The 26,707-nt window shown below is 44.5% G+C and overlaps 3 protein-coding genes across 13 annotated transcripts in view; 1 reads left to right on the top strand and 2 right to left on the bottom strand.

Moving 5' to 3' along the window:
• The window catches only part of tanc1b (tetratricopeptide repeat, ankyrin repeat and coiled-coil containing 1b), a 97,348-nt gene extending 93,947 nt beyond the window's left edge, over positions 1-3,401 (top strand). For all 3 annotated transcript variants that reach the window (XM_070975614.1, XM_070975615.1, XM_070975616.1), the window contains one exon: positions 96-3,401. In XM_070975614.1, coding sequence (XP_070831715.1) covers positions 96-1,680 — 1,585 coding nt within the window. In that variant the 3' untranslated portion in view covers positions 1,681-3,401. The remainder of the gene's footprint in view (positions 1-95) is intronic.
• A 5-nt stretch (positions 3,402-3,406) lies between these two features.
• LOC139340039 (WD repeat, SAM and U-box domain-containing protein 1-like) lies at positions 3,407-19,386 on the bottom strand. Its single transcript, XM_070975617.1, has 11 exons — positions 18,722-19,386; positions 16,611-16,798; positions 15,998-16,084; positions 14,447-14,540; positions 13,852-13,885; positions 13,647-13,687; positions 13,156-13,262; positions 12,573-12,602; positions 9,489-9,665; positions 5,091-5,225; positions 3,407-4,977 (listed from the first exon to the last, which is right to left on the bottom strand). The coding sequence occupies exons 1-11, from the start codon at positions 19,117-19,119 to the stop codon at positions 4,826-4,828; spliced, it is 1,443 nt and encodes a 480-aa protein (XP_070831718.1). The 5' UTR covers positions 19,120-19,386; the 3' UTR covers positions 3,407-4,825.
• A 693-nt stretch (positions 19,387-20,079) lies between these two features.
• The window catches only part of LOC139340030 (bromodomain adjacent to zinc finger domain protein 2B), a 46,582-nt gene continuing 39,954 nt past the window's right edge, over positions 20,080-26,707 (bottom strand). For 8 of the 9 annotated variants that reach the window (XM_070975599.1, XM_070975593.1, XM_070975592.1 and 5 more), the window contains 14 exons: positions 26,380-26,454; positions 25,989-26,223; positions 25,817-25,879; positions 25,586-25,730; positions 24,821-25,479; positions 24,267-24,555; positions 23,926-24,081; positions 23,614-23,768; positions 23,265-23,470; positions 22,858-22,993; positions 22,257-22,403; positions 21,783-22,072; positions 21,444-21,587; positions 20,080-21,340 (listed from right to left, as the gene is read on the bottom strand). In XM_070975599.1, the coding sequence (XP_070831700.1) occupies positions 21,193-21,340; positions 21,444-21,587; positions 21,783-22,072; positions 22,257-22,403; positions 22,858-22,993; positions 23,265-23,470; positions 23,614-23,768; positions 23,926-24,081; positions 24,267-24,555; positions 24,821-25,479; positions 25,586-25,730; positions 25,817-25,879; positions 25,989-26,223; positions 26,380-26,454 (2,848 nt within the window). In that variant the 3' untranslated portion in view covers positions 20,080-21,192. The remainder of the gene's footprint in view (positions 21,341-21,443; positions 21,588-21,782; positions 22,073-22,256; positions 22,404-22,857; positions 22,994-23,264; positions 23,471-23,613; positions 23,769-23,925; positions 24,082-24,266; positions 24,556-24,820; positions 25,480-25,585; positions 25,731-25,816; positions 25,880-25,988; positions 26,224-26,379; positions 26,455-26,707) is intronic. The other variant, XM_070975595.1, reaches the window with a different exon arrangement.

The raw sequence follows: 26,707 nt of genomic DNA, 5'->3' as shown, positions 1-26,707 counted from the left end.
CTCCAGACCAGCTTCTGTGTTTGTTCTTGGTGGTGGATCATGTGGTCTGGATCTGGTAACACAATGTCTATCTTCATTCTTTCTGCTATCCGCAGGCAGTTTACCGCAGCCCTGGCTGACCTGCATGAAGCGGCCAAGCTGTGCCCCAATAACCGCGAAATCCGTCGTTTGCTGGCCCGAGTAGAGGATGAGTGTAAACAGATGCAGCGTGCCCAGACTAAAGGAGGCCTGGCTGGGGCTGCAGCTGCCTCCAGCCAGGCGTCAGGAGGCCACGAGTCTGACCAGGAGCAAGACGAAGGACAGGTAGACCAGTCAGAGCACAGTCTTGCCAGAAGCATGGAAGGACACAGAGATATCCTTGAAGAAGAGGAAGAGGAGGAGGAAGAGGCCTCGCTGCACGACAGGACGACTGAAGCCTGCTGGTCACAGAACAGTTATTCCTACAACAGAGTCTTACCCTCAGAGCCTATCAGCAGCAGTTCTGGACATCAGAGCCTGACCCCCAGCTCGCCCCCAGGCCCTAGCAGGCTACCCCCCCACCGATACCCTCGAGAGCACCGGGAGGCGCTGGCCCAACAAGGGCTGGTTCTGCAGCCCACCAAGCAGGCCCAGATAGTCAAGACCAACCAGCATATGAGCTCCATGCAGGCTGGGGGAGGGCCTGTGGGGGGCCGCACAGCAGGGGCCAAATCTCAGTACGCTCCCTCCAGTCCATTACCCAGCCGACACATGTCCAGTATGCTAAAGCCGGGTCCAGGCATCGACATCAGCCCTCTGCCGCCCCCAGCTGACGAGCCCGTATACGGGAACCGCATGACGCTGGCGGCTGCTTCCATCTCTATGGGTCACAGTTGTGAAAACGAGAGCCTCCATTCCTCCCAGGCGTCCTACTCATCCTGCAGCAGCTCCAAGGGTCTGGGGCAAGACAGGCTGTCTGCCCACTCTGCATCCTCCCTGGATGGGTTGGCCTGCTCTGGTCCTGGATCCCAGGGGAACCACACAGACCCAGGAAAGGAAGGGTTGTGTGGTGCAGTGGGATCGCAGGGAGGAGGCAGCAGCAGCAGCATGCATGTGTCCAGTTCCACCAGCAGCCTGGCATCCAGCAGCAGCCTATCAGACAGCGGCAAACTGGGTCCTGATGTCCGCACCAAGGTCTCTGACAAAACAAAGCACAGCCAACAGGCCAGCTCTGCAACGGAGTACAAGCCCAGACCCTTCATGGGCATAACTGACAAGACCGCGCGCTTTCAGCAGCAGCTCCAGCAGCAACAAATCCAACAACAGCAGCACAGCTTACAGAGTCACCAGAGCGGCCGCAACTGGCTGAACCACTCATCTGACGGTCTGACCTGTCACAGCGTGTCAGCGATGGGCCTGCTGCCGGTCGACTGTGAGCTGCCGTACGCCAAAACGGTGAGCACTTACCAGGAGCAGCACAAACCTCCACCACCTCAGGGTGCTATGGCAATGAGTAGCTTACAAAACGGCATGCACGCCAAGGAATTCACTGACAAGTTCTGCCAAGCCGCCAACTGTTACAAAGAGTCCAAGCCAGCACTGGCTATGCCGCACACTTTCATGGACAGTAAGTCCAAGCAGCCTGGCCTAACCCGAGATAATCCTGCCATTCACGTAACTTCAATGAAACCAAAGCGATCATTTATAGAGTCGAATGTGTAGAGATGTTTGTTTTATCTCTCATACAGTCTACAACGCACACACACTAGCAAAAATCCTAAGTGAGAAAGAGCTGTTTTAATGTTTTTAACCAATCCCCAAAAGAATACAAGTCTCACATTGAAGCCTTGTCAGAAGTACAGTGAGCAAGCAGTTTGTTTTCCTGCGTGAATACAGACTGCAGGCAACTGACTGAATGCTCCAGATTTTTCTCCTCCCAACCTGTCGCTTGTGGCTGTCAGCTTCTGTTACATGACAACATGTCCGCCGTCGTTCAGCCAAGCTGGAGACATTGCACTGAAGGAAGTATTTGGACATGTACTGTACAGTCCTCATCAACGCAATGGTGACAGTAAGCACTTTATCAGGGGTGTCCCCGACTCAGAGTTTTGTCAGTCGAGTCGGATTTGCCTGCTCGTTACGAAGATTCGACTACTCGTTCCCCCATTCATCAGAAAATCCCGATGAGTTTCAGTGATGAGTCATGAGAACATAGTTTTGAGCATTTAAAAAGGAATAAAAAACAGCTGCATATGATGAAAGATTAGAATTGTGGCCTGGTTGAATTGCCAACATGTAATGTTGGGCTTTGTTGGAGTAATGAGACAGGCGGTGCACATATTTCTCATTAAATCAACAGCAAATGAAACAGTTAAAAATAAATTCACAGCATTGCCTGCAAACAGGATAAGCCGTCTTCTTTCTCTTTAAACATAAAAACTAATTATGTGTTCTGTAGCCATCCCTGAATCAGAATCTGTGGTTTGTTGTCATTTTCACACTCGGTTTGTAAAGTTTACAGCCTGCCATGCTGTTGTTCCTGCAGCTAGAAAACAAAAGTGCATTGATTCGACTGACAAAATGCAGGTCGACTCGGGGTTTTCTCGACTGATGACTCGAATCATCGACTCCTACGGGGCAGCCCTTCACTTTATACACATTTAGGCCGCTCAAGTGCTCAAGCAACATATTCAGTTACAGCATAATGTTATTACAGAAGAGTTTTGAGTGAGTGAAATGGGGTTTGAACTGGGTTCATTACGTCCATGGTGCTGAGAGAGGAGAAATAAGCAAGAGAAAGTCCTCTGTGAAGGTGTTAGAAAGTCTAAAGGATGGGCATTCCTGTGTTATACGAAGGATGTTATTGATCCTCATGTTGTGTATATTATATAAATATGTACTTTTCCTTCTTTTCAGTGAAGGTCTATGTTAAATGTATTGACAAAGTTCAAACTTGTGTATTTTGAGTTTTATGCACAATGTTGTTCAAATGGTGTTAAAGGTTCTAAAAAAGCATTTGTTAAATGTGTTTGTACATTATATATAAATCACCATTAACATTGAATTGAAATCCTTTCTGTATCTGCTTGTTGTTGCTGTCTAGTTTAATTTATTTACAGCGCCAATGGCTTGGTTAATTGTAAAAGCAATATATTTTATATAGTTATTTTTGCACAGCTACTAAGACATTTTATGATTCTCAATAATGTTGAGTTTAAGTGCATGCTACAATTGCAGTTTATATTACAGAGTAAAAAAAAAATCTATAAAAACAGAAATGGTTTTGGGGCACAGTGCCATCAGCTCTATTTTAATATGTACGTTAAATGCAATTGTTGCCATGTTTTCAGTATTGTGAGCTTTATTAGCTGTTATCACATACTGTAAAAGAACATTACTGCCATAGCCACCATGGGAGAGAAAAATAAAGACCCACTGAGGAAAAACTGGTCTGCTGGACTTTTATTCTAAAACTTACAAGGATATTTAATAATTACCATGAACCTTAACAGGAGTTTAAACATACAGACATTTGGTCAGGGTAATGCAAAGGTTCAATAAAGCACTTACATCAGAAGAGTTTGGCTGAACAGCGCCCACTGTGACCACAAATGGCAATTACAGGACAACAGCGCATTCAATTTCAATTCATCTCTGGTGACGTACAGCGCGTTTACTTTTTCTTTTTAGCAATAGTAGAGAAAAGTCATTGTCAACAATTTGACTCAGTTAACGTTACACAGCAATATCTGACGTTTGGTAGAATTAGCTAACATTAGCCACCGCTTGCTACTGGGCGTATTAGATTTACTGCAGAAGCAAAAGTCCTCAATGTACTGAGTAGAGCAAGGCTATGTTTTGTTTGTTTGTTTGTTTGTTTTTAATTAACGAATTCAACATTTCATTTATCTCCCTTTAACCCCATAAATAAAACTTGCCTATGTGACTTCTTGCAGCCACTGTGGCCAAAAGTAAACATTTTGCGATAATAGTAGATGCTAACAGTAGCATAAGTAGTATTTAGCCATCATAAGCTACCCTGAGTGTGGGGAATAGTGGTGCATGTCATTACCTATGAATTCTGATCATTGATTATGAACTTTTTCCACAGTCAAAAGTTATGTTTTGTGGCTTTAAAGGAGCAATATGTAAGAATATGTTATGTCAAAGTCATCTTTTTACTTTGTTACAGAGATATATACTGAAGTTAGCATGCTAGCCAGCTAGCCCTGGCCTGTCCTGTCTTGTAATAGCATTTTGTACCTTAAGAGGCGATAGTGAGCCGCTGTAGCATCCAGTCTGTCCTCAGTCCAGCAACACTTGTGTTTGGCTCTTGGCACCATTGCTGCTCTCCACCGGTCTGGAGCTCCAGTGCTAGAGGTGTAAACACCAACACTACACCGGTGCTTTGAGCTCCCAGTCCGTTCAGAGTCAGCTAATAGGACCGCGAGCTGCAGGGCTAACTAGCTAACGGCAGCAACAGTTAGCAGCGGTTGGCGGTTACTCTGGTGATCTGCTGCCTTCATTTGTTTGCAGTATAAATTTGACAGGTGGCTATTTCTTCCATATTGCACCTTTAAAGTGATAGTATCTTCAGAAACACAGTATAATGGCTTATGATTGGCTTCTATTCAGGCACTTTGCTGAATAGGAGTCAATATTTACTGGGCAAATTTCCACTGACTTATCTCAGACATCAGACTGATTATTTTGTCAAATTTGTGACTCTTCAGTGTTGCCCTGAGCAAAAGTATTAACAGTAATAACTTCTTCGATGATAAGAGGCTGACTTGTTATCAGATGAGTGATTCCTGCTTAATGACGGAGTACCTGGATTCTGACAAAACAAGCCAAAATGAGCTGCTGTCTACTGGCTCGACTTCCATCGTGTTATTGCCGTCTTCAGAGATCTGTTTGGGGTGAGGAGGGTGGTCTGCAGGGGCAGGTTCGTCATGGGACTGGTTTTGTTCTTGCCCCTGATCCAGCTCTCGATGGATTCTCGCTCGTAGGAATATCCATCTGTGGAGTAGACATGTTGACACCTCATGCACTCAGATAATGATGTACTGAATGTAGAAAAAGAACAGATCTGTACAGAATGAATTGTGTTTTTTTTGCATTTGTGGCCTGACCTGCAGCTATGACTGGATCCTTCATCAGCTCTCTGGTGATTGGACACAGAAACTCATCTGGGGCCTCTGAACCGCTCTGCTCTGCCTTCAAGGCCTCGATTTTCCTCATGAGGCGACCGCGGAGGCCCACGGACTCTGAGAAACCAACACACTGCTGAGTATTCTGCTCGGCTTGACTGGTAAATCACATGACGTGCCATTTCTTGTAACTCTTAAAATGTACTGAAGCAAAGACTGTTTGTGTCCAACATTTAACCATTAAAGTATCATCAAGGACTTGGTGGAATAATATTGACATATTTAAATTTGAGGTGGTTAATGTGAAATGCTGAAGCTTTTCTGTGAAACAGTGAGCCGACAGACACTCGACAGACTGCCTGTCCTCTCTGGTCTCTCAGAAAAAACAAAAGCAGGAGTAAATCTGGACCTTTGCTCAATCAATCTGCGCTCAGACACAAAGAACCAGACCACATGATGATGGCCTCACAGCTCAGCCGAGGTGCCTCTACCTTGAGGAGTTTGTGTGGGTTGTAGTTCAAAGTCAACGTCTCATTATTCTACTCAAGAAGAAAAACTCCACAGAAAAGGCCCCAAAGAGGGAAAATCAGCCTTCACACACAGCTGCACCTCTGCCCACTGACAGCACCCTTTGAGTGTGTCATCAGCTGCAAATTTCCCCACCAGCTACAATGGAGGGAGGAACTTTACAGCCACATGATTAGCGATGTGTCCGTGTATAGTGGTAGCGGAGGTGCAGGTCAGACAGAGATACAGTGAGTGAGAGCAGCTGCAGTGAACCACATCCTCCAGTCATGAAGAGATTTTGACTCAAATACGTTGTTCAAGAAAATCCCTCCCTGTCACATTGCTCCATCCATTTGACTGTAATTCAAACTGCAAGATAGGAAGAAAGAGGGGTTTTTCAACATGCTGCATCTTCTTTAAAGGTAGGGAATTAGTTAAGTTACACAGTCACATCTTAATGGCTGAAATAGTTGATGTGTTATATTGTCTGTAATGGCATTTCGCCCAAAAATCCCCTCAAAAGCTACCTTGCTTTCAGTTCTGTGATGCATTTTTTAGATAGTCTAGCAGGTTTTTTAAATGGTTTTAAATGAAAAAAGTAATGCAAATTTAGAGATGTATCGCTTTCAGTGGGAATCAATTCTGCACACTAAAATATATCTTTATTTTATCTATATCTTGGCCTAAAAGATAGGAATCAGCCTATAAAATTTCCATCGATGCAGAATGTAAACTCCCCATGTTGCTACAAACCCTAAATTCCCAGAAAAAAAGCCGCAGACCTCCATGTCCTCACACTCCTGGATGAGGGAATCTGAGAGTGTTTGTCAATGATTCACATGTGCTGAGGACGCTTAATAAACCATCTGCTTCTAGGTTCGAGTTAACGACTTTGGAGATGATGTCAAGACCGAAAGGGATGATTTTTGGAACACGTGATAAAACTGTGGCTTAAAGCTGCGTCTGATGACTGTGTGAATTTAACAGATGGGAGAGACGTCTGGATAGATTCTGTGCAGTTTTGTTGGAGAATAACTGAGTCTGTACTTTGTATAGAATTAAACTCTCGCATTATTTAAACATGCATGCATTTACTCAAACGCTTCCTCCTGTTTGTTGTGACGTATAGGAGCACCATGCAATAAAGACCAGCTATTTCTCCCACTGCACTAAATGATGTGGTGTGAATGCTTCTTAATTTTGCACTCATTCATAGAGCAGGAAGTAGAGATGCATGGAGAAAAGCAAGTGCACATCACAAACACTGTGGCTACGGTGAACACAGTGCCCTGAAAATGCTGCATTCAGTAAACCAGACAGATGCAGCAGCGGAGGCCTGCTGTCGCAATCACAAATAGTTTGGATCCTACAAAACAAGTGATAGTGCTTAATCAAAATGCCTTCTCTCTGCGAAACACAGTGAACCCATTAAGGCCTCTAATTCGTTCAGTAAACTGAACCTGGAGAGAAGAACTGCACTTAACAGCTGTGCAGGGTTTAAGATTTCCATAAGTCCCTGCAAGCCATTAGTACTATACTGTCCACTTTACATTTAGATTGATAATTTGATGAGACGCTACAATAAAGCTGCAGAATGAGGCTGTCTCCACAGAGATACACTGAATTATATCCGAGAGAAACTTTTTTTCCTCCTCTTACTCAAAGATTCATGAATATTTCATCAAGTGAAGTGTGCTGGAATCTAATTTGCTGCATGTGTGTGGGGGGTGTGTGTGTGTGTGTGTCTGTCCATGCACGCACACACATTTGCACTAACAGCATGCATGGAAAATTATAGTTGTTGGTTGCACAGCACAAAAAGGACAGGAAATGTGGCAATCTGCTGTTTCCTCTGTCCTCATTCTGTGGTAATGATGAGAGCTGTCCTCCATACTAAACGCACGGAGACGAGATGCTCTGTCCATAGGACATGCTTTGCATAGCGGAACAGCACGAGAAGTTGGCTTTCCTGTTTGTGCCTTCTGCTGTCCAATTAAAGCAAACACAACAAACTCCAAAAGGGTGTTTTTACCATGATTAAGCGCAGGACTGTGATGCCGCTAGTTACATGATTACAGTTGGCATGAAGTAACCATAATCAGAGTAGACAGCTTTTCTGGGCAACACGGCGTTCAACGGTCTGCTACATTCCTGTCAAAACCGTAAAAATTAGAATTCAAGATGGTACTGTGCTTAGCTGAAACTAAATACTAAGTAGAGACCAAGCACTCCACCAAGGACACAAAACACAAGGTTAAGAATCCCCTAAATGTGATATTTCAGCAGAAAATAATTAGCTTTTAATCTGCAGCGAGGGCGTGTGCAGTATGCATGTTTCTGGCCAGGTGCACATGCGGTTTTCTAGAGAGAACTGTGTGTGGAGAAAAATTAGGTGAGAGATCACATTAAATAATAAAACATTCTTCATTAGCTTTTCGACCAGTTTCACTCATTATGCATGATGTTTGCAGTCCACACATGGATCCATAACATGTCAATCAAGGGTGTATTTTAAATTAGTTGTTGTTAATTGGATTATCTCGCTGTGCTTATGTCCCTCTTGTTTTATCCTTTACTGTGAAACACTTTGTTTCCTCATCAGAAGGATAAACTGGATCCTTATGGCTGCTATTACTGATGGGTGAATCTATGATAAGACAGATGCTAGAAATAGTCACATGCATAATAGTTTACTAACGTTAGTCAGTGGAACTATGTTTTTTCTTTCTTTTCTTTCTATTCACTGGCAGGTCTAAAGACGGAGACGAAGACGGAGAATATTTTACTATTGATATGTACATATGTGATTAAAGTCGTGTTGACATTCATCTATGGCCAACTGTGGGAGTAGAAGTCAGGTGTGTGCATGTGCATCAAGCTTCACAATAAGATTTATAAAGCAGGACTATATGTACGCACAGGTTTTATAAATCTGAGGCCTTCACATATTTTTATCCTTCTTGGAAAACAGAGTTTTAGTTGTAGAGTTTTGGGCATCTGGCCTCAGGGGTTATGAACAAAAACAAGTCTGTGAGCAGTTTTCCTGTAAAATAACAGACAAACACAGACTCGAGGAATAATTCAACATTTTGAGAAATATATATATGTTGTTTTGCTGAGTGTTTGATGAAAAGTTTGATACCACTCATGTCTGTACGGGAAGTATGACGCTGAAGCAGTCAGTTAGTTAGCTTAGCATAGCATAAAGACTGGAAACAGAGGGAAACAGTTAGCCTAGCGCTGTTTGAGGGGAGCAAAATCCTCCCTACAAGCCTCCCTGAAGCTCACTCATCCACATGTTATATCTCATTGCATCTTTATGCTAAGCTAGTCATCACAGACATACAGTATAAGAGTGGCATCAATCTAACTATGCAAGAAAGCAAATGAGCAAATTTCCCAAAATGACTGCAGTGTTGATGTCCACAGTGTGTCCGTCCACTGCAGGGACAAATGTTTTGTTTCCTGGCTGGAGTTTGAACAGTGACTTTCCGCACTTAGGCTTTGCATGACCCTTAAAGGACTAATCTTACTTTCAGAGATTATCATTGTTTGTGATGTAAAGGTCATGCAGTGGGGTACTGTCCTCACAGCGTGATTTGTGATTGTATAAGCAGATAGACCTGCTGCAGCCTTGCATCCCTAAATCACATCGCTGTTTGGGGGGAGGTGAGGGAGGGGTGATAAATCAGAGCATCAATAAAAAGCGGCTTTTATCATGCTATCCGATTCAAGCTTGTCATGTTTTAGGATCAAACAGTAAATCCCCATAAAAACACTGAATCCCAGGGTGAGTGTGTGTGTGTGTGTGTGTGTGTGTGTGTGTGTACTGTACGCTCATGTGCGTGACTGCGTTTTATATTCCACGCTCACCAATTCCCAGCTCTGTGACCGTTTCCTTGTTCATCTGGCTGAGCTCTGGTCCATCGATATTGTTGGCTTTAAAGATGCTGACGAGCTCCTGCAGTCCTTCCTCACACAGCCAGGTCTGCACATCCTCCTCCGACCAATCAGCAACCAGCAGCCTGGAGTGACCCGGCAACTTGCTTCCTGCAAAACATACAACAGGAAGGGAGGAAGTGTTCTGCTATTATACCCACATCTCCTGCAACTAAACTTATCTGATCCAAACAAACTATTTCACACACACACACACACACACACACACACACACGCACACACACACACGCACACACACCCTCTGTGCTGATACACAGAGTGACAGCTACTTTCCTGTGCGCGCACGCACACACACACACACACACACACACACACACACACACACACACACACACACACACACACACACACACACACACACACACACACACACACACACACACACACACACACACACACACACACCTGATGTACAAAGAAAAGAAAATTAAAGCCAGTTAAGTCGGACTGTGCCAGCGTGCAGCTCATCAACCTTCACGTGACACTATGGGCATGAGCGGCCGTCATTTATCACACGAGGCCGAAATAAACTGGCCTGTTGTGTGGCAGCTCCGTTAATGACACCTCACAGCAGCCTCATGCTTCTCATCGCCCATCATTAGCCACGTGAAGGATGACCCTGATGAGTGGGAGGTGAAGCTCATTACCACCTATTCCTGCCTCTGCTAGTCTAAACAACAGAGCACAATCACTGCATATTTTACTCCACAAAAGACTGCGGCCTTGGACACACCTGAGCCTTCAGCTTGTCTGGAGCTGCTCTTGGATAGCAAATATTAAGGCTTGAGCCACCCAGTAGTTGAGATATTTCAGTCTGGAACAAAGTGGTGGGCTGATCGACTGACTGACACCGCTAGCAGCTAACATGGCTAAAAATGTGTCCTTATTGCCCTCTGTTGCAGCTGCACTGGAAATATCCATAATTGTCAACAAGGGGCCATCATGAGGTTATCAATAAAAAAAACAAGAGAGAAACAAAACCAACCTAAAATTGCTATGTTGTTTAAAAGTGATTTTCCTTTTTTGGCAAGAGTAAAACTATGGAAACAGAAATCCTGCCCCAAGCACAGTTGCACTGAGTGGAAACATCCACTTATTGGGTCTGCACGACAGCGAGCGGAGTAACACCACCTCCTCTCCGCAGCCTTGGCTGATAAAGTGTGGAGTCTCCCAGTCTAGGAGGCTGAGTCATGGAAGCACGGTGCCAAAAGCATGAAAACCTCACAGAGCTTCACTGCAGACTGGGTCAGCTCAGACTGTGGTGTTTAATTACTTGGACAGATGCACATAAGAAGCTCTCTTCATCACCTCCATTATTTACCGTACAGATAGGTCTGGCCATAGTCCAGCGGTCTTATTGTCAGCAAATGCCACAAAAAGACCAAACCAGCAAAGAACTGATTTTACTAAGAAGTATTATCCATGCAGCTAAAGCCTAATCGCTTATCCATCTGTGCCTCAATTATTGTCCAAAAGCCATAAAAACAAATTATATTTACACTGGATGATGCTCCTTCATGACCACGAACACGGTCAAACCCACATGTAACCGCCTCCTGCCATAATACTCACTGCCATGCCTGATGTGTATTAATCAGCAGCTGGAAATAGTCCCCAACAAATGCACTATTTACCTCCATTTAAATATCACTACAGGTTTATAAAGCAACGCTTGGTTTGGGGCTCTGTTTCTATACACCACATATCTGGAAGAAACTTCCAGAAAACTCAAAGTCAGCTCCAACTCTCTGCTCATTTAAAATCTGGGTTTAAAACTGCCTTCCATTTGCCACCCTGCTCACAAACACTGGTGTTTTCAATCACTGACTGATTGGAGCTGGGTGGAGTTAGACTGAGAATCACTCGATGTCCCCAAACTGTGCACTAATGAGAATGATAACAGGGTAAGCTGAGCCACCCGAACAGGTGCGACAAAACTAAACTACCAGGCGAGCACGGGAGGCGTCAGTCAAGATTAGTTTGTGGAGAAGAGGTCTAATTAAGTGACAGAGTGAAAACACCTGAGCGAACTGTGTGCATGTAGGGGGCCTATATGTTGCGCTGCACTGTAATTGTTTATTCTGCTTTGTTCCATTTTAGCTTCTTTTTAAAATGTTATTCAAGTGTCTTTTCATATTGCCTTGTTGTTTTTTTATGTCTTATTAAAACTCTTTAAACTGCTGTTAGTATGCTAGCATGTCCACAGCAACAATGCTAACATGCTAACGTTCAGCAGATATGTTTATCATGTTCACCATAGTTAAGCATGCTAACACTCGCTAATTAGGACTGCATACAAAGTGCAGCTATGGCTGATGGAAATGTCATTAGCTTTGCAGGAATTTGGTCAGCAAAGTATTTTTCCTTTAAATCCTGAGGGGAGAAAGAATGTCTGCACCAAATTTCATGGCATTAAATCTGATAGTTGCTGAATAATTTCCCATGGAGTCAGCTAGCATGGCTAAAAAGTACAGCGCCCATTCCATTTAAGAAATTAGTGAGCCTCATTTGAACATTAAACTTAAGATTTGTGGCGTTTGTAACAATTCAGCAGCGAACAGGCTTAAAGACAGAGAGACACCTTGTTGGTTTTGGTCTTTTCATGGGATTTGCTGTCATTAACAAAAACATTGAATAATGGCAGCCTTATCCTTTAAAGCCAGACAGCTGCTTTTTCTTTTTCTTTTTTTTTTTGATCCCATTAGCTTCACCAAAGCACCTTTTTTGGGTTCACACAACACGGTGTACAGTTTACACACAGGACAAACACAAAATCAGAAGAAAAGCTTTTCACCGCATGCAGAAAAGGAAACAGTAACAATAGCTCAAAAGAAAAAGACATTTTCAGTGGATCAAGACATTAAATTATCTAAACACCTGGACTAGATGGTGATATCTGAACCAATCACATTCAAGTAAAAGAGCGGTGGTTTCTCTGCTCAAAGAGTAACTGTGAATAAGCGAGGATTTCTGACAGCGCGTGATGCATTTATTTACCTTGGCATGGTGTCTGGTTTGATTCAGCTGCTGTAGAAAAACATAAAAGGGAATAACTTTAATATGTGAAAAGAAAGAAAAGAAACAAGATTAAAGGAAAGGGGACACGTAGAATGAAAGAGGCAGAGACACAAAAAAGGCAGATCTTCACTGAGGTGGTATTTGCTTTGTCAACATCAACCTGACTAATGGCGGATGGGGAGCAGCCCTGATGAAGCTCCGAGGCCTCCAGATGTCTGACGATTGCACCTTTTCATTTAGTATTCCAAATGTTTTCTTTCATGTTGGCTTTTTAAGAGGATTCACCTCCATAACAACAGCTCTCTGAGGCTCAGTGGTAGTTTGCCCTGCTGCACCAATAAACATCAATCACAATTCCTCCTCTAGACACCGAAGCCAGACAGCAATACACATGTAATGGGAGCTTCTCCTGCTGGATATCTCCCAAAACACTCTTTTGGGAGGCACTGGCGCTCCAAATGGCTTCTGGGCTTTGAACCACTGCTAACGGTGGGTTTTAAAAACAGGAGCGATTGTTCATTTGTAAGCGCCAACCTAAACAATTTCTGTGTTAAGTATGTACCAGTTCTGTTAACTCCGTCTCCTATTCTCCACACGTTCACGGTTCTGTCCATGGAACCGGTTGCAATCCACGGCATGGTGGGGGACAGAGCAACGGCCGTCACATACCTGCAGGGAGGAGGAAGAGGAGCAAAATGTGAAGGGTGTGTATGACAGACTCAAACTGGCACAGGAAGAGATCAGCTTTTAAAGTCAAGTTCCCCCTACCCTTGAAAAAAAAGGGGAAAAATCCAGTCTTAGATCGTACAGTATCTTAAATCCTTTCATGCACTTCAAAGCGCTCTGCTGGTGCCTACCTGCGGTGCCACTTCAATGACTGTCTGGAAAGCAGCGCTGGAGTATATACTATTGCATCACTGCACCCAAGCGCTTCTGGGAAAAACTAATCAAGCGAAAAATCACACATTTTGATCCGAAACACCGGGACTCCTATTCTGCTGTTTGCCTGATAGCTGCAGAGATAGCATAGCGGCGGGAGGTCAGGTCATTTACCTGTCATGCTGTTTCAAAGTGTAGAGCAGAGTTCCCAGGTTCTGTAAACAAGGTGCAAACAAACATGGACAAAGCAGGAATGTTTGGCATGTCTGTGTTTACAGCGACGGTGATTCATTGCTAAGAAATCTGCCTTGCAACACTTAACTGTAGCAGCACATTTAAACAAAATGCATGCTGTGAGTGTTCTTTCAGCTCTACTTACCACATCGTATATAGCAACACTTTTATCCACTGAGCTGTTGAATAATTAGAGTAAACAAAGTCAGGATTATTTGCAGAATCCACGTGCATGCATTTGCATTATAGAGTAATAATGAAAGAAGAAATTGGATTCTTGTTAAACAAAAAAATCGGCCGTTTCTAAGTGATACAAACAAGAGCAGATTAACCTTCAGCATGTTTGAATTAATGCCAGAGAGGGACCCAAACAGAAGCTTAAACACAACAAAATACACTCCTCCTGTGGCCGACTGAGGGAACAGCAGTATCAGTGCTCAGCAGTGGCATCTGCTGTTTACAGCTCAGAAAAAAAAGCAGCGTTTTAAACACGGAGGAGAGATTAATTCAAACTTAATTTGTCCCAAATGAGCAACTGATTTCACAGCAAACAATAAAACAAATGACTTTACAAAACAAAAAGCCTGACAGGCACAAAAGTCAACATCCAGTCACCAAACGCAGGGGGGTTGTTTATTAGAGCTGCTCACACGTGTGACGACGAGAACAAGTGATTTATGCGTGTGTGTGGGTGTGTGGGTGTGTGTGTGTGTGTGTGTGTGTGTGTGTCTCTCTCTTACCCCGAGACCACCAGCTCTCCGTCAGAGGAGAAGGCACAAGACAGAACTGGAGCCGACTGGCCGCTGAGAGTGTGAAGCAGCTTCATGACACAGGCTACACCACACACACACACACACACACACACACACACACACACACACACACACACACACACACACACACACACACACACACACACACACACACACACACACACACACACACACACACACACACACACACACACACACACACACACACACATATATATACACAAGAGACAGGTTAGAGTTCAAAATAAAACTGTCTGCATTTGTTCCACACACTGCCAGTGCATCAGTCAGGATGTGTTCAGCTCCACACTCCACACTCGCTGTCGATAATTCTCCTCCCTCACGCTGGCTTGCAGCTGTGACACCTGCAGTCAGCTGCTTGGAAACAAAAGTTTGTCTTTTTGGTGATGAACCTCACACAGTCACAGCCTAAGAGGCAAAGTCAAGGAGCAATAACTCATTGCGCTGCATCTAATTGGTCTGGAGCAGCATTTAAATGATGAGCCTGTAAACACACGTGTATCCCTCCTCTCCATTAGAGTAAAAGAACTGTTCTCAGGCTCTGTGGGAGGCTAATTCATTATTTGCATGCATATTCATGACATGATGTCAAACAACAGTACGGGCCTGAGGAAGGAAAAATCTGGGTGCTGCCGCTGGTTGGAAGACAAAGGCTACAAAACAATCAACATGAATGATTTGAGCTGCCGAACAGACCTGGAGTTAAACTATTTCATCTGGATATAGAGCCATAAAAATATAGAGCTGCTTCACAAGAAGACCAGAAAATGCTCTACACTGACAGTGATCCCAGCTTCAAAATTGGCCCCTTGGCTTCCCTGAATCATCTACACTTGACTCTCTTTCTCATAAAGTGGCGAAAGAGGGGTTTGAGCATGTAATCTTCTGCTAGGGACAAGTTAAATGCACATTTCAGAACGGCGAGCTGTTTGCAGAGAAGCATCGTGTGTGAAAAACCGCATGCTAAAGAAATGAATCGAGGACAGACATTGTTCTGTGTCCTTCTATGAGCTGCTCAGACATGATTAATCCCCATGGGCCGCAGCGGGTCACCAACGTGGGACACATCGCATCCTCCCCAGAACCGACGTTACCACGGCAACAACTCCTAGGAACTAACAACATGGCGTGTTCACACAGTAATGAAAATACAGTCTGCAGGCTGTGTAACCAGCCCGCGAACACACATGAACTGCTCTTGTTCTGCTGTCGGTAGAACAAGATATAAATGTCACAGTGGATATATGCACCTGATTTCCTCCCAGCTCTTCTCCACACACTGTCCTCTGCCGCTGCTGTATTTCAGCAGAATGTCTTCAAGTGATCCATTATTAATGAGTCAGGCTGCAGCTGATTTATTCCACACACTAATAAAATTCTTCTATTCTGCAGAGAATTTTCAAGGTCAAAGCAGCCAGCAGGCTCTCTCTCTCTTTCTCTCAGTTGCGATGGAGTGGGAGCTTTCAGCTGAGGCAGCGGGCAGAGGGGTCGTCCTACCTGCTCCTCCACGCTGGGAAATGATCCATATTTTCAGCTGGCTGTCCTGGCCGCAGGAGGCCAGTCGAAGCTCCACGCAGCAGCCGTCTGCAGAACAAAAACAGCCACATTCCCTGTTCCTGAGTGCTCATGCTCGACTGAGTTTAATAACAAAAGACGACAAACATAATGTGAAGGGCTGTTTGTGAAGCACATGGAAAGTATCTTTTACACTGTATGTGGCATAAATACAGTGTTTGGATTTAACCAGAATCACCTAACAAAGAGATGCTTTTCATTCCCCAAACATGGCGAACAACAAACGCTGTAAATGCCATTTTGACTGAAGGATAAAATGCATCAGGTTGCTTTAACCTAAGTGCTAACTGTGCAGGATGGATTTATTTTATGCAAGATGAACCAGGGAAGAAGAATTAAAACCAATGGTGGAATGTAACAAAGTACATTTACTCAAGGACTGTATTTCAGTACAAATTTGAAGTACTTAAAATACTTAACACTTTCCCACTACACTTAATAACAAATATTGTACTTTTTACTCCACTACATTTATCTGACAGCTTTAGTTACTAGTTACTTTTCAGATTGCAATTTCATACCCTAAAGGACTGACCGACTTTGAACTGGGGTGCGAAGCTGCAGCAGGTGACTCCCAGGTCGTGGGCGTCCCTCTCAGCATGCAGGAGGTTGATGTCCGTATCCCAGAGTTTGAGGTCTCCGCGGGTGCAGCCGGTCACAAACATCTGGCCACACGGAGAGAAGCAGCAGGCCACGACACTGGCCTCGCTTACTGCACTGCATCTGTAACAAGACAATGATTTAATTAGATTTACAACTTTAGGCAACATTTACCAGCAGACAAGGAGCAGGACTTGATCCAGAATAATTCATTAGGATTTAAACCACCTGTGAGAGTCTGAATTAGAGCCACAGCAGGGCTGAGGGTGCCTGCGTCACTGCAACAGATCACAAAAATCTAAAATTTTCTTGTGAAAAATGGTTGAAGGACAAATCATTAAAAAATGTCACAAAATTTCTTATGAACATATTTCATCCACATTAGTGAGTCAGCTACTCCTGTCAGTAAGGGCTTGCTCTTCGTTAGTCCAACCCCCCCCCAAACAGCCTCTCACTGTGAACACATGGCTTCCAAATGAACAGGACAGCGCTGTTGAAATAATCACATATTTTCAACCAGATGCACCAATCTGAGTCAGGGTAGAAGCTGATATGCGATGACCATTTGTTGATAAAGGCTGCAAAATGTTTCTGAAGCTGAGAAAATAAGCATTTTGTGATTCGAAATCTTTATTGCTCAAGTCTGAGAAAATGAATTAGCAGCTATTTTGATAATTGATTGTCTTTTATTCAAGCAAGAGTGCCAAACACTCAATGGTTCCAGCTTCTCGTGTGAGGATGTGATGGGATTGCTCTGACAATTACTCACAGCGGTCATGAATATTTACAGAGAATTATTTAAGAAAGGAGCTTTAAAATGTCAAATCAAAGTAATTTTATTTATATAACCCTGATTCCAAAAAAGGCTGCACGGTGGCGCAGCAGGTAGTGCGCGTGCCTCACAGCACGAAGGTTGCCGGTTCGATCCCCGGGTCAGGCGGGGCCTTTCTGTGTGAAGTTTGCATGTTCTTCCCGTGCATGCGTGGGTTCTCTCCGGGTACTCCGGCTTCCTCCCACAGACCAAAAACATGCTCATTAGGTTAATTGATGACTCTAAATTGTCCGTAGGTGTGAGTGTGAGTGTGAATGGTTGTTTGTCCTTGCATGTGGCCCTGCAATCGGCTGGCGACCGGTTCAGGGTGTACCCCGCCTCTCGCCCATTGTAGCTGGGATAGGCTCCAGCCCCCCGCAACCCCGAAAGGGATAGGCGGTATAGATAATGGATGGATGGATGGATGGATTCCAAAAAAGTTGAGACACTGTGTAAAAACATAAATAAAACAGAATGTGATCATTTGCTAATCCTTATTGACATTAACTCAAATGAAAACAGCACAAAGAAAATGTGTTTGACCTCATCAGAAACACGCTTCAAACAATTCTGAACAGGAGCAACTAAAGACTGGGAAAGTTGTGGGATGCTCCAAAAACACCTGTTTGGATCATTCCACAGGTAAACAGGCTCCTTGGTAACAGGTGAGAGTATCATGATTGGGTACGAAAGGGGCATCCTGGAAAGGCTCAGTCGTTCAGAAGCAAGGATGAAGCGAGGTTCATCAGTTTGTGAACACATGACTGTATAAAGGGTATGAGTACATGGGCTCAGGAACACTTTGAAAGACGGCCAGTAAACACAAATTGTTTGCAAATGATTGCATTCTGTTTTTATTTGTGTTTTACAAAGCATCACAACTTCTTTGGAATCAGAGTTGTACTGCTCAGCATCAATCCTAAATTTGCCTGAACGGGCTTCACAATCTGTGCAACATGCACCATCTGTCTGTAGACCCTTCATTCAGATTACAAAAACTCCCCCAAGAAGCCCTTTGAGAGTGAAAAGAAATGGAAGAAACTTCAGGAAGAGAAACAGAGGAGGGATGTCTCTCCCAGGACGGACGGACGGACGGACGGACAGACAGACAGACAGACAGAGTAAAGTCACAGTATCAATCACATGTCACTTTAAGGCAATAAACTGGTCCTCTCACATACTGCTGGATATGCAGCTTTAACTATAGATGTGATCGACAGTGCGTCAAAGTGTACCTGCGTAATGTCTTGGAGGGGAAGTCCCAGAGGGCCACGGTGCCATCACAGGCCCCTGCCAGCAGGAGGCAGGAGTCCGGCGCCAGTGCGCACACTCGGAGCGGACTGCGGCTCGGGTGTCTCAGGGTGGCGGCCACCTCACCTGTCTTCGAGCTCCAGGCGATGACGGATCCGTCCGTGGAGCAGCTGAACAGGTACCTGCCACAGGAGCTGAAGCAGCAGCAGTGAACCCCGTAGCCGTGACCCGAGAGAGGGGAGAAAGGAAGCTCCGAGAAGTCGGCCGTGCTGTAGACACGAAGGGTCTTATCCCCGGAGGAGGTGGCCAGGAGGGAGGGAGAGAAGGCGCAGCAGCTGACCTCGTCTGCGTGCTGTCGGAGAGTGACAATGACTGACACCATCTTGTGACAAAGATGTTCAGTTGCTGAGGGAGCGCTTCACTCACAAGGTGGCGCAAAATGCTCAAATATCCGCCTGTGAGAGGAGACTGGGGAGCAGTGACGCACAGCTGGCGTGGAGCTGCGGAGCGCACAGCTGCCAGTGGTTTGGGTTAAAATCGATAAAAAGCACAAACCTGTCAGCACACGCTCTCGCTCCTGTGTCCCGCAGTTTGAAGTACTTCCTCCTCCAGCTCAGCTGTGAAGTCTGCTTTATCTCGCTCAGCTGTTATCAGTCATGTGACGCCGGTTTATTGGCAGTTACACAAGCTTCATAGTTCAGCTTTCCCATTTTCCATTCGCCCTCTAGACATGTAGCTCAACAAACTGATGCACGAAGGTAGATTTACTCAAAGTGACCTCATTATTTTACTGTAATTGCCTCTAAAATTATAAGACAATCTAAAAAATATTCCACATGTAGGAATCCAAAGCATTAAAGTCCCATAAACCACTGTAATAATTATATTGTAAGCATTCACAAATGAATGAAAGCAGCATTTTGTTGTGGCTGCTGGAGGTGGAGCTAATTTTAACTGCTTTACTCTGCTGGGTGGTTATATCTCTGACAATGCTTCATATTTTAATTGTTCATCTTTCATAGATAAAGTACCTTCTAAGTAAATTAAAGTATATTTCCCACTGAGCTAGAATAGAACTGTTACATAGCAAAATATGGAAACCTTAAATTACAAGTATACCAAAGTTGTACTTAAGTACACTATTTGGGTAAATGTACATCACCACATTGCACTACTGGCACTGAATTAAGTCAAATAAAACATTAACTAAGTGTCAGACCATTTTACTCAAGTGTTAAAGCAATATCAACTAAGTAGTTATTATAAAAATAAGCCTAAATAAGGGAGATAGTGAAGGCCTAACAGTGTTATTTTGAAAAACAGGTTTATTTTATCTGTGCCACACACCCACTATTTAAAAATAATATTCCCACAAAAGTTGCTACTCATTTCACAATATTCATAATAAAATACAGTTACTTTTGGCTTCAGCTGTCTTAAGACGCCTCCGGTGGACACTGTCCCGCTCCTGGCTGGATCAAAGCCCGGTGCGGGTTTTCAGGTCTGTCCTCGAGATGTCTGAGGAGACTCCGGCTGAAGGAAATGCTTGGAGATGAAACACACTATATGCACCACATCGATTCTTTTCAGAGGAAAGGTTGTAAAGAGTTTTACATTTTGTGTGAAGGTTTCCTACAGTATATTGTGCAGGACACACATAAAGCACGCGCACTGAAAATATATATGTAAAAAAAGAATAAATAAATAAAAATAACTCACTCCTCTTTACACTGTTGAGAGGTCAGAGGTCAGGCACTACAATACTGAGGAGACCAGTGTTTTGAGTTGATATTCAGCACATGTAAAGTACAGTATGAGACATATGAAGTGCTACAATCATCCTTCTGCATTAACTATATTTTTATATTTTATATTTTAACGAGACTGTACTGTGTGTACTGTACTTTTTGTACATGTTAGAAATAACACTTGTAAATAGTGGCAGCGATGCCTCCTTGTATTTCACACAGTTAATGCAGACGAACTGCTGGCACCCTACAGTACAGTCAAAAAGCTGTAAACAATTATTTTTTTATTGGCTTGTTCAATAATCCATAAAACAATATTTTGATTTTTTTTTTTTTAAAGCTGTGCCATTTCCTGCTTTTTCTTACAAAAGACAGACTGTAACATAAATACTTGAGAAAATAAATACACACATAAACACTAAGGGAACGTACTGATGATAAAAAAAAAAAAAGAATTATCTACAGTGGAAAATCTTTGTTTCCCAAATATTGAGTCCAAGAGTCAGTGCGCTTTGATAAAGGAAACAATATTGCACTTTTAAGATATTAATCCACAAAGTGTCTTTTCTCAGCAGGAGAAACTTTGAGAAGTCAATGTTTTCCTAACTGTGTATTTAGTGTCACAGGTGAAGAGAAGGCCCCCAACACTAAAGATGAAGTCTGATATGTAGAGTAGCGTAGAAAGTCCAAAGTGTTTTTTGTTTTTTTCATTTCAGTAGCTCGGTCCATCGTTTGTCAAAAAAGCTCCTCATGCTGTGGCCGGCTCGTCCGATTTCTGAATCGTCTTCATTAAATCGTTCACAGTTCTCAAAAACCAGGTTCACGTCAAGGATGAAAGCTTCCAAATTTGAGTACCTGCAATTATCAAAAAAAGGTTTTCCTTTTAATTCAGATGCAGCAGGAAAATCAAAAATGGAAAATTAGGACATGCAACACTGTGGCAGTGACACAAACATACTGGTTGTTGGTGAGCTTTTCTCTGATGGTGGAGAAGTCCATGGGCTTCTTGATGATCTTCCTGTACCCGGGGACAGCTTTGTGGTCGACCGGTGTGAGGAAGGGCCACGCGTCCTGATGGGCCTCCAGCTCAGCCAGCAGCTCTCTGGAGAGCACAAGTACAAGGAGCAGAAGATATGAAATAATGCAGCGAAAGTCAGAGTTTTGACTGCCAGAGATTCACAGATCACAAGGGCTCATCTGAAAAATAACTGATTTTCAACAATGAGAAGAGGGAAAGTACATCAGTTAATGCTCATAGGAGGTTCTGTGCATGCAGTGAGCATGCGCTCATGCGTACCGGCACGTTGCCAGCCCATTTGAGTTGCTGTCTTTGGCCGGTTTGGCTTTTTTCACACAGGGGACGGGGCTGTCATGGCCGGTCTGGGAGCCAGGAGGGCTGTCGTCTCCTTTCCTCTTCTTGAACTCCTTGGTACCTTTTTTTGGCATGCTGTTGCTGCTGGCAGCCTCCTCTTTGATGAGCTCTCCTCCCACAGATGGCTTACCATTTCGTTTTACCTCGCTGCCTTTCTTCCCTCCTCCAGCTGTTCGGCTCTGTTGCCTCCTGCTCCGGGGGGACTGACCACTTTCCTGATTGACAGAACACACAGAAGACTAGCGCAGAGACACACACAGAACGCACCATATTCAAAGCAATTAACTGGACCCTCTCATTGGACAATTGCATGGTCTGCGGCCCCTTAGATCTCCTGTAATAGATCGAAGAGACTAAAGGAAAGTCTCAGCTCTGTGAATAAATATTCAAGACATGTACCTTCGCTACACAATTGGGACAAAACCAGTCGCCGTCAGGTACTGTAGTGATCTTGGGTTTATGGCAGTAGGTGTGGCAGCCTTTGTCACAGCCATCACAGAGTAAGAGCAGTTCTTCATTATCCCCCTTTTGACAGAGCTGGCAGTGCTGGAAACACCAAATTTACATAGCTGTGAATTCAACCTGATACATCACTGTGAAAAGCAGTGATTCTGTGCAGCCAGGCACACTGAAGGATGCTGATTGGTTACTAATTGTGCTGTTATCTGATGAGGTTGATGCCAAGTAATGATGTATTGTAAATTGATGATGATAACACGACTTTTCTTTCTGTTCACCTTTCGACTAACAACAGAGCCCCTTTAAGGAACACAGGCTGTGCAGATTCATTGTGTTAACCTTGATTCTTTTCAAGGGGCTTATGTATTTTATTTTAGTAGTTTTTTATGAAGTGGAACATGAGCCTAATGCAGCCTAAAAGACTGATCTTCATACACGAGCATCTTTAATGCGAACTGTAAATTGGTGTTTAAATGTATGCCTGATAAAACTATAAAAACAAATCTGCGACTGTGTGACAGAGAAATTAAGGGTCACTCACCACTTTCATGATGGATCTTTCCCACGCGATGGATTTCTGCAGCTGCTGAATGCAGAGTGACAGCTGAGCTGAGCTGCGGACTTCACCGAGGGCTTTATGCCACAGCCTCATCCCTGGAGCCACCTCCTCCTCACTGCTTTGGGGTCACAGACAGTGAGACAGCAACACAGACTATAACATGCATCACACATACAGTCTGTAACATGATCACATCGACTGATAACAGCCATTCACAACTAACAACAATAAGTAAGTGAAGGGGGAAACAGTTTTTAGCCGAAGAAACACTTGTTTAAGAAGCAGCAAACTAACTAAGCAAACTGACTGCAGGATGAACCTTCACCATCACCACAGTGACATTATCCAGTCTGATCTGAAAGCTTGTACTTAAGGGTCTCTTTAAGCACCTTCGCTCGATGTTCCTCTCCAGCTCTTCCAGCCTGATGACAGCGATATCGAGGGGATTGTCGGGCCGCCGCACAACGGTGCCAGGCAGTTCCTCCCGGCTGGGTTCGCTCTGTCCCGTCTCCTCTGGAGCAGAAGAAGAGAAGAGCTTGTGCTCGTGATAGACCAGATCGTCCCTCTCTGACTGCGGCTCAGGATGCATCCAGCCCTGAGGGAGACATTGTGAAATATGGTCATCGCAACAGCATTTCATGACACAAAACAGAAGAAGTGAGGACACAGGTGTCCATCCAAGCCTATGCAGGTGAACTAAAGAGTACATGAAGGAGTGTGGTGCCCGTTTGTCTGTACCTTGACCTGCAGGCTGGCAGAGATGACTTTCCTCTCCAGATCCTCGACCCGCTGCAGCAGGCTGATGTCCACCTCCATGGCCTGCTCCTCAACACACCAACTCACCACTGTCTCCTCACTCACCTGCTGCTTCTCCAGCTCTGCCACATCAATTGCTGCTGCCACAGATACATACAAAAATGACTGCACACAACCATCTACTGTCATATTTAATGTGCAGTCTAGTGGTACATGATAAAAGGTCAAATAACAATGGTTTCACATCACTGCAAGTCTGCTGACTTAAATAGAGCAGAGGAAATGTGGACCAACCATCTTTGCTGCTGGCACAGAGCTGGGTCATGAACTCCATATGTTTTTGGATCTGTTTCTGCAAGACCTTCTCTCTGATGCCTCGGCTGTGGAGGGCCTTGACCAGACGGCGCAGCTCCTCCATCTTTGACACCCTCCACCAGCCACGCAGCATCTCTGCCAACACACACATGCACAAAGTTAAAAACTATTGTCACATATCTGTTTATATTTAGCAACGTAGGGAAGTTGGAGAACTGACTCACTGCCATCGCAGGGTGTTATTCCACTGCTGTCTGGGCAGTGAATGTCTATAGTGCAGCATATTTGTATTGTGCAAACTGGCAGGGAGCCATTCTTACCCTCAGGGACAGGCTGAGGATCAGGGCAGTCCTGGGTCTTGGCCACCTCCGCAACAGGGAATGAGGGACAAGTGGGCCTGTCACTCAGGGGCTCTGGGGTCTCGCTCTTGTTGACAGAGTTGTTATTTGCCAAGAAGAAGACCTTGTTCCCATTACCCTCTGCACACTGTGAGGCCAGATCCAACATGGGGGGTAGAGAAGTACCAGAGAAGGGCAGGCTGGGCCTTGTGGCTGCGCTGGCCATGTCACACAGTGTCAGTGTGCTCTGACGAATGCCAGACTTTACTTGCTGAGAGGGAAAATACACACACTTTAAAAGCCATTTTATTTAACTACCACATGCATAATGTATAAGCTAACACAGTGGTCGCAGTTAAAAGTGTCCAGCTTTTCCACTGCAGCTCCCCTGCAACGATGCTGAGAGTTGCTCATGGTTTGTAACATCATGCAATGTGGGAAAAATACTTGCAACGTGTCAGAGTTCCAACAGCAGCACAGCGTGATCTGAAATAATTGCGACTGAGATGGAGATGGCAATATAATTATCCACCAACCTGAAAGATAGAAAACTGCATGTTATTGATCTTGGCAGGAGCGCTGGAGCTGGCCGTGGCCGAGGGATTAGGGGAGAGGGAGGAGGGGGATTTGGTGCTGATGGTCTGCAGAGGAGAGGAGGAGGGGGCCGGAGGGCTGGAGCCAGAGGTGACTGAGGACTCGTCACAAGGAGAGCGAGGAAAGAGGCTAAACCACTGGCTGCCCTTTTCTGTCAGTGCCTTGGAGAGCTGGTCGTCATGAAGGGTTGACTGAGGGATGCAGGTTATCCAGGGGTTGCTTTTGAGCAGAGATGACACTGAAGTATCCATTTTATCCATCAGTCCCTGCTGAGGAGTGGGTGTCTGAGAGGTGGGATATGAGGGATAAGATGTAGCGGTAGGGACTTTAGCTGAATGACTGTTGTGAGAATTGATGTCTGAATCTTGAGCCATTTTGGCCACTTCAAGGAGTTTGCTGAGCTTAGAGAAGGAGCCGGGCTTTTGGAGGAAGAGGTTGAGATTGTCTTTGTCCTGCTGGCTCTCTGGAGTGGTTGTGTCACCGTCTGTGCTCTGCGCTGGGCTGCAGATCCCCGACTTCTTTATCTCTTCCGACTCTTCTTTCACTCTGATCACCTGAGCAGTCCTCTGTCTTGTCTTCTCTTTCTCCACCTCTTCATAACCTGAGTAAGCATGAAAAGGTCACATCAAGGCACAAAAAACACTGAAGTTTCTGTCCTGACAACAGAAAAGGTGAATTTAATCTGGGATATCTGTTCTGGTTTTCACCTTCACCGCTCTCCATGCCCTCCACAAAGATGCCGCCACACTGCGGAAGGACCCAGTAACGTCTCTTGTAGCGGTCCTGTCCAATCGTCATGGAGCGCAATGACTGAGATGCAACGAATAACTTCTGTCTGATCTGACTTTGTTGCTAAAGAGACAGAAAGTATGGCTATTAAATTAATTCATGAGCTGATCCCGAGGGAAAAAAAATGGATCTCATAGGGTTTAATTTACCTTGTATGTTTTCTCGATCTGTTTCTCCAGCTCCTCCATGCTGGTCGAGTGTACACTGTCATCCTAGATGAAAAGATCTCATTAGTGTGAGGCCAGCAGACCGGCTGACATTTACTATAACAAACACTAACTTAGCCGCTGCCTTCAGTAAAAGCACCATGCTGTCACTGACCTCCTCTTCACATATCTCTGCTTTCTTCCCCTTCTTCCCTCCGGATTCTTCTTCCTCCTCTTCGTCGTCGTCTCCCTGGTCCTCACTGTCGTCATCCTCGTCCTCTTCCTCCTCACTGTCCCCTTCTTTCCTCTTGCATTTGTTTCTGGCCATGGGGATGACAAACGTGTGGCTGTCCTCTCCCCCCGCACTGCTGTCTCTCTTCCCTGTCTTCTTGGCGTGGATGCTCCTCAGTCTTTTGAGACAAAAATGGACAGTCAGCTTGTAGAGCATGTGCTCTTGTGCAATTCAGACAAGATCCAGATTCTTTCAGCACCGTCATCTGGTTAACTGACACAACACGTTTCGAGTGTAATCTTCCAATAACAGCTTAGATGATGCATATACTCACTTGCGAAGCTTTCCCTCGACAGCCCACTTATCCTTCCTCAGGTTGGTCATGTGATCTATGTTTTTGTCGATCTCACTGCAAAGTATCAGACAATATAGAAACACGTTTGTGACCTTTTCGCAGAATAAAACGAGCAGGATGCGTTCGTGGCACTCTGCAGCATTCACAGAACAAATGCAAAACTGATGACACAAAACTAGTTTGATGCAACCTTGTGAAACTGTCCATCAGACTATAGTTTGTCATATTCCTTTTCATACTTCTATTATTCCATTAAAATTGAAGCCCCCATAAATAAAGCAAGCCAATATTTCCCAGTCTCAGGCAC

The sequence above is a fragment of the Chaetodon trifascialis genome, chromosome 12 (assembly GCF_039877785.1).
Source record: "Chaetodon trifascialis isolate fChaTrf1 chromosome 12, fChaTrf1.hap1, whole genome shotgun sequence".
NCBI lineage: Eukaryota > Metazoa > Chordata > Actinopteri > Chaetodontiformes > Chaetodontidae > Chaetodon > Chaetodon trifascialis.
Note: the sequence above shows the minus strand (reverse complement) of the source record. Positions and strands in the feature narration are given on the sequence as shown.